General features: G+C 51.6%; 1 protein-coding gene across 1 annotated transcript; it reads right to left on the bottom strand.

The window, feature by feature from the left end:
• Window positions 1-1,943: 1,943 nt before the first annotated feature.
• On the bottom strand, window positions 1,944-2,891 carry LOC134512483 (olfactory receptor 2A5-like). The gene has a single exon (XM_063327907.1). It carries the CDS (start codon window positions 2,889-2,891, stop codon window positions 1,944-1,946), a length of 948 nt encoding a protein of 315 aa, XP_063183977.1.
• Window positions 2,892-7,711: the final 4,820 nt, after the last annotated feature.

The raw sequence follows: 7,711 nt of genomic DNA, 5'->3' as shown, positions 1-7,711 counted from the left end.
AAAAGGCTGAGCAGGTGGGAAGCAGGATAAGAGGGAGTTTTTTACATTTAATTTTTAAAGCAGTTCTCAGTAATAATCCAATGCAAACTGAAGCCCTCCCTTGAACCAGTATATCCCAGGCTAGATGCTCCACATGCCACTGTAGGAGTTGGTTGTTCCTCCTTTGTGGTATGCAGGTACTATCACAAGAGGAATAAATCAGGGACGCTGGAGTAGCACAGCATGTGAGAAGCTGCAGGAGCACACCCCCGTGCAGTGCCACTGCCAACAGCTGGGCTGCAGAGGGTCCCTCCGTGACACCTTTACAGTTCTGTGTGGTTCACAGGTTGGTTCTGGACCATCCTGCACTTGAACAAGACATGGGAAAGATGCAGTGTGATTCAGATTTGAAATTCTGAAGTTTAATGTAAATTTTCTGGAGGCTTTCGGTTTGAGTTTTTGGTTGGTTGGTTGGATTTTTTTGTGTGGTTTTTTTTTTTTTTTTTTTTTTCTCTCTGAAATAACTTTCCCACTATTTTTTAACTTGTGCAGTTCACCCTTTATTTCCTGATGTTCCTTTCCAGGGGTCTCTTCAGAATGGGCCTCATTGTGGCAGACTCTCTTATGTGTCCCAGGGGGACTCTGAACTAGGTGTGTGTCAGTAATTTTTTACAATCAAGAAGGGTGTACAGCAAGTAGAGCTGGCAGAGAGGCTTGCAACCTGTTTGGGTAAGAGCAACAGGCCATCCCAACACATGGGTTACAAAACCACTTTTTTCCCTGAAGAATAAAATCAGTGTGTGTTGTGCCCTAAGAACTAGCAAACTGCTCCCAACAAGCTGTACGCCTCACAGGCCCATTTACTCTCCAGTAGGTTTCTTTGGGAACAGACTGGTTTTTGCATGGTATCTTTTGGTAACTGAGCTGTGGATGAGCATGTTCTGGCCCTGTTCAGCCAATGTGCCCCTCTGGCAGAGCTGCCGAAACGCTGCTGTGGCTGCAGGTGTGGACCTGCATGCACAGCCTGTGCCAGCTTCCCTCCACGCAGACCCTTCACTGGTGGCTTCTGCCGTGGCATTGGACACTGCTGGCCAACGTGAACCTGCCTGCAGATTTGGCCAGCTGTGGCCAAAACACCCATGCCATCACTTGAGCTTGGACGCAGTTGCAGATCCCCTGCAAGACGAGGCTGAGCTGAGGCAGTGGCAGCTGGATGGAGCTGCCGCACGCCACCTCTGGCCCTCAGCCACTATCGTCCACAGCCACACCACTCACAACTACATTTTGGGGTTTTTTTTATGTCTATAAAGCAAAGCAAGCATTTCTGGTGAGGTTTTAAGCAATGCGAGCTCACAGCTCAGTGCTGATAACTTGCTGTTTGAGCAAAGCGGTGAGAGTAACGGGTGGCCTGTTTAAACTGCTGGCTGCTGTGCTAACGTACAAAATGCTACAGAGCTTTCATGGCAGCCCGGAGAAACCCAGCAGACTTGGTGCCAGAGCATGTGTGGAAGGAGGATGACGTGGCAGCCCCTTTGTGGAGGCCAGATTTTGCAATCCAACATTGCCCCGTGTCCCGTGCGGGACCTGGCTCAGCAGCTTGGGCAGCCCCAAGGCAGTGCTCACGGCCAGGCCCAGCACTTGTCTGGTACCACACGAAATTGCCTTTTACAGCGCTCCCTGGTAGCAGCCTAGGTGCAACAGGTCCTGGGCTGAGCTCAGCACATGATACTTGCAAAATAAAGACATAATCCTGGAACTGTAGCTTTGTTCCCAGCTTGATTTCACTGGATTTCTGCTCGCCAGTGATGTGCAGAGGGTCAGACAAGTGGCCACAAGCAGCCATAGCCTGGGCAGGGAGCTCTGAGCCCGGTGCTGGCACCAAAGTCTTCCCACAGATGCCGCACTTCCCACCGGCGATGCTGCCCCGGTGCCACACCAGCACTCTGTTGCAGCCCTGGCATGGCTCATGCATTGCTGCCCGGGCAGCCCAGCGTGCCCTGTCCCCACACGGCCTTCCGCAGTGCTCCCCGCACCTCCTGGTTGCGGAGGCTGTAGATGAGGGGGTTCAGCATGGGGGTGACGATGCAATACAGCACGGAGACCAGCGTGTCAGCTGCCGGGGAGTAGCCGGAGCTGGGCCGGTTGTAGTTCAGGTTGGCTGTCACAAAGTACAGGGTGACCACGAGCAGGTGGGCAGAGCACGTGGAGAAGGCCTTGCGCCGGCTGGTGGCCATGGGCATCTGGATGATGGTGGCCAGGATGCGGAGGTAGGAGATGATGACAAGCAGGAAGGGGCCAAGGCCCACAAAGACACTGGCAGCGTGGAGTGCCACCTCACTGCGGTGGGTGATGCTGCAGGCAGCCCTCAGTAGGGGGGGGACGTCACAGAAGATGTGCTGAAGCCGGGCAGCCCCGCAGAAGGAGAGCCTGGTGGCCAGGAGGGTGTGCACAGCCGAGTCCAGCATCCCCCAGAGCCAGCAGCCGGTGGCTGCCACCACACAGACACCCCAGCTCATGGCGTGGGCATAGCGCAGGGGCTGGCATATGGCTGCATAGCGGTCGTAGGCCATGACAGCCAGGAGCACGCACTCTGTCCCTGCACACCACATCAGGAAGAACATCTGGGCCAGGCACCCGCGGTAGGAGATGGTTGCCTGCGGGCGCAGGGCATTCGCCAGGATCTTGGGCACCGTCACCGATGAGTAGCAAATGTCCAAGCAGGACAAATGACTGAGGAAGAAGTACATAGGGCTGTGGAGATGGGGATCCAGGAACACGAGGGCGAGTATTGCAGAGTTCCCCAGCAGTGTGGCCAGGTAAATGGCCAGGAAAAGAACAAAGAGGAAGGGCTGGCCATGGGAAAAGCCGAGGAGTGTGAACTCTGTCACATGAGTCTGGTTCTCAACTGCCATGGGGCCAGCTGGGTTGGTCTGTGGGCAGAAACGAGCACTGTGAGGGACTGAATATTGTAGTGATTGTGAGCCAGGGGACTGGAGCACACCCACAAGGCAAGGGTTTCACTGGTACGATGGCTTTAGTCCCATCTCTATAGTGGTTGAGAGCTTCCCATGTTGAGATTTCACAGACACTAGAGTTTTAGAGTCCAGAGAGCTGCCATTCGATATTGTATATCTAACTGCAAGAGAATCACAGAGAAGAAACCAGGAACAGTGTGCACCTAGACTAACCCACACCTCCTGGGTTCTCCTGCCAGCCCAACCCCCTGTCTTCATGAGTATACCAAGCTCATCTCTCTTTTGCTCCTGGTTGCACTTATGGTGACCACATGCTTCCCTGCCCCACTGGATGTGGTCACATCATTCCTTAGATGCCACGGCCACTAAGCTTGCTCTTCCCCAGCTGTCGGGTTGGGGATGTGACAGCACCCTGCACCAGTTAAAAGAATTTTTTTTTCCTTATCCTGTCTCCTGCTCTGCCATTTTTGGGGTGCTTGATTCTGCAAGAACCATCACTTTAAAAAGCACAGGTTCCAACTGAGGATGACTCACCAGACGCTGTTTTTTGGGCCACGGGTGAATTTAAGCCACCAGGGATCTCCACTGGCCTGGGCCTCTAACCTTTCGTCCATCATCCTATTTCAATTTTCACCTGGACACAAGGGTTTTATTTACTGGTATGTGAAGCTACGATGACTATGTCCACATAATGGATGAGGCATGGGGAAGCAGTTACTGCTCATTAACCTCAGCCATGGGCTGTTAAAGGTGGTGCTTGCTGGGTGCTTGTGGCAAGGGCTGCTGCCGCCCACCATGCCAGTGCCATGAAGCCCAGCAGATGGACTCCAGGTGCTTTGGTGCGCAAATACAGCCTGGTGCAGCAGCCTGTGTGAGGCTGCTGAAGAAATGGGGCTGAGAGAGGGGTTAAAAACCACCTGCAATCACCTTGTCTTGGGTGCGGATATATCCCAGCCAGCACTCGGCACTGAGAGCACACACTGCACTCAGCCAGTCTAGAACCAGGGGCGGCTCTCGGCTGGGTGAGGAGAAGGATCCAGAGAGACTTAAGCTCACATATATGATGATAAGAGGGCAAACAGGGCTATACTGTGGTTGCGTGACAATACAGGGCACCTTGTGGAACCACGGGTGGTCTTGGGGCTGTGCATAATAAAATCCTGTTATCCCTATGCAGCTTTTTCTTTGGCTCCATTCAATTGCTTCAGTGGACATTAGCACTGTAAACTATTTCTGAATCAGAGAATAAGGTAACTGGCTACTATACTGGCTGTCGCTGAGCAAGTGTTTGCCAGGAGCTGTGGTGGGACCAGTGCTGGCTTCTGGGCGGGTTCTCACTGACAACACTGGGATATGGCTGGGGAACAAGGGAGAATTGCATATCACCGAACTCAAGGATTTAGTTCCCTGCTATTCCAACTTGGAAATCGTACACTTTGAAACAAGGCCTGCCTGCCTCAGTACAGGGCAGCTTGAGCAGCTTCTCCTCACAGGTAACTCCGACGAACTTCCTGTCCTCAGGATTCCCAGACGCGCTATCAGTTCATGTCACTCTCCATTTACTAAACATTAACAGTGTCACCTGATGGCTATGGAGGGGCCCATTGCCATTATGTAAGACCAAAGTGAATAGGACCAAAAAAAAAAAAAAGCATTCCTTTCCTCTGTATAGTTGTGTTTTTAGCAACTGAGGTCAATTGCCATGTCTCTTCACTAGATTAAACTACACAGTTAAATCTCATGTTGGTATGCTTGCTTTAGACTCATTAATCTGTTGTTAATTTCTCTGTCCAAAGCACGTATCTACATATCAGTCAAGATTTTAAAGCGTTGAGCAATGGAGAATTCACTGCTTCTATTGGGAGCTTTTTTCTTATAGCTACTTACCGCAAGAAACTGTCACAGCACTGTTAAAAGTCATGTGCTTTTTTTCCCCTTAGAACTGCTCGAATGTCAGCTCTGTCTCATTCATAATTTTCAGGTCTTTCTCTTCCAGATTCAGGACCCTCTATTCTAACAGTATTTTCTCCTTGCTTCTACTTGTGCACTGTGATGTGTATCAGCGTTCGCTAAGTAGAAGAAGAGCCAAGTTCTTGGTCTCCAGTTCTAAAACATTTTTAAAGTTTTTAAAAATTTTAATATTGAGAGCTTGACCACTGACTGGTCGAGCTCTCCAGCACCTCCCAGATCAACATATTCTTTAGTAGTTGTTTGGTGGGTTTTTTTATTACTAATTTTGTGTACATTGGACAGGTACATAAGGGCTATACCATCTAATATTCTGGAAATCTCAGAACATCGCTCTTCCTTCAGCCGCCATGTGCATTTTGATGCAAGAAAAGCCCAACTTGTTTGGCCCAGTGTTGCAGCCAGGAGCAGGTGCCTGAGAGGGACGAGAGCTGGGAGAGCTGCAGCAGTGTTCCCTAGGAATCATCTCCGGTCTCCAGCTGCCCCTGTCTGCAAAGCTGCTCAATGTGCACGTATAAACTCAAAATTATGTTATGTGTGATCTTTCACAGTGCTAGGGCAGTTGGTGTTCTTTGTCAGGGCATAAGCACCTCCATGGTGTAGGTGTGAGAGGAAGGCTCTCTCCAGGACCTGTTGGGTGTTTTCACTACTGAGCTGTTAGCCAGAGGCAGGAGTCTGCTGACAAATTATGGTGAAGCCGGCACCAGTGAAGGTGGGGACCTGCCAGTTACATAGGAGGAATAGGGGACCTCAGGAACCAGAGTGATAAAAATAAGAATAAAAATAATAGTAGGAGGTTGGGCATGTAGGGATTAGTCACCTGCTTATGTGCTGAACTGGGGCGCAACAAACGGAAATAAGAGCAGGTGAGCAAGAGGCGTGTGAGCCCATCACATGCTACCAACAAGCCCTTGGTTTGATGTAGGTGCACAGCGATGACATGTAAGTCACCGTATTTGCATCAGCGGGGAATTGTTAGTTCCACTGCAGGAGGGACAGTAAGTTCTGGAGAGCTGCAGATGATGTTCTCCCCATGCTGACAAATTCAGGCTGGATTAGGCATGGAGCTACAGAGCTACGGTAGAGACATAGGAGTCGTGCAGAGGAACAACCATAATCTTTCACCGTGGTCTGGAGCAATGTAGCAGTCAGTGGACACAGCCACATGACAAGAAATGCCAGATTTAAACCCTTTGTCCTCAGACATCCTGTGCACAATGAAATAGGAAGACATGGTAGGAAAATCTCTCTTTCTCCCTTGGACTGCACAAGAACGAGCCTTGAGTCTCCAGCTTGCCTCAACTCCTTTCCTCTCTCTCTCACTTGCACTGAAGGCAATTCCTCTTTGTAACTGATGTTTAACTAATAACCAAATATTTCCCAGTGCAGCTACACCTTTGCCCACTGCTGATCAGTCCAGAAAGTCTGGACAGAGGGGCAGCGAGGGAGCACCAATGCCATCAATGCTGGGGAGGCAGCTCCCTTCTGGGGGAGGGAAGGCACCCCTTCGATGGCAATGCACTGGCCTGAGACCCAGCTCAGCTTACCTCGCCACTGTGCACTTCTGCATACCTCCAGCATTTTCGGGTGCATTATGTCACCCTTCCTCCTACCGGAGGCCAGATGTGCTCCGTGCCCACCCAGGGAAGCCAGCTCTGCTCCTGCAGGAGGATGTGGCTTTCCTCCCCAAGCCACCGCATCCCATTTGCACCCAGGTGAGCAGACCAGTAGCCTGGAGCATATACAGTCGTAGAATCACAGAATATGTTGGGTTGGAAGGGACCTTTAAAGGTCATCTAGTCTAACCCCCTGCAGTAAGCAGGGACATCTTTAACTAGATCAGATTCCTCAGAGCCTCATCAAACCTGACCTTGAATGTCTCCAGGATATAGCCATGGGAGGTAAGGTCCTGAGTATGGTCCAGTCCCAGTTTGAGGTGATGGCTGGACTGACGGAACCAGGAATAACACAGGATTAATTTCTCCTGAAAAGGACTGGATTGTTCTGTTTGAGGCATCACGAGCAGTCACAGCCTGCTTGCATGCCCAGACCACCCAGGAGCCCTGGGCGCCAGTACTGGCTTTGTCCCCAGGTAGTGTGCCAATAGGGACCCCTGTGAGGGTCCCACCATGAATGAGGCCCTACCCCACCACGGGCAGTCCAGCCCTCCCAGTCCTCCCTTACCTCCAAGTCCAAGAGCAAACACTGGATGGCATCCAGTGCTTAGTAAGAGGGAAAAACTAACAGTGTCCCCAGGTGCTGTCCAGTTTGTCTTACCTGCATGAGGAAAAGCCTGTGTGTCCTCAAGGCTTTCGACAGCGGAGAGGCTTTTAACCCTGCGAGGGCCCTGGGGGAGAGGCTTTCAGAGGTAGCTCTTGTTCAGTGGCAGGAGCGAGGAGCATTCCCCCAGTCAGCCTGCACAAGCGGGATCCAAGCCCACAGGACAAAGCCCTCCTGGCGCAGGACTCACCTTGATCTCCTGTTCCGCTCCAGGCTCTGCCAAGTGCAGACCAGGCAAAGCTCTCAAGCCCTGGCCTCCTGCTCCAGCCCTGTGGCAGCTCTTGGGGTGCCTGGGCTCCAGCACACCTGATCATGAGCGCTCTGGACCATGGCAGGGTGGCTGAGGAGGCTGAAAGCTGCAGTCCCTGTGCACTGAGTCCTTTTTTATGACCCTGTTTTATCTCTTTTAGGACTATGAGGTGCTTACACTGGCCAATGCCAGTAAAGAGGCAGCAACGAGGAGGGCTGGCTGTTGGCCACACTTGCAGCAAGAAACCTGTGGGCAACAC

The sequence above is a fragment of the Chroicocephalus ridibundus genome, chromosome 1 (assembly GCF_963924245.1).
Source record: "Chroicocephalus ridibundus chromosome 1, bChrRid1.1, whole genome shotgun sequence".
NCBI lineage: Eukaryota > Metazoa > Chordata > Aves > Charadriiformes > Laridae > Chroicocephalus > Chroicocephalus ridibundus.
Note: the sequence above shows the minus strand (reverse complement) of the source record. Positions and strands in the feature narration are given on the sequence as shown.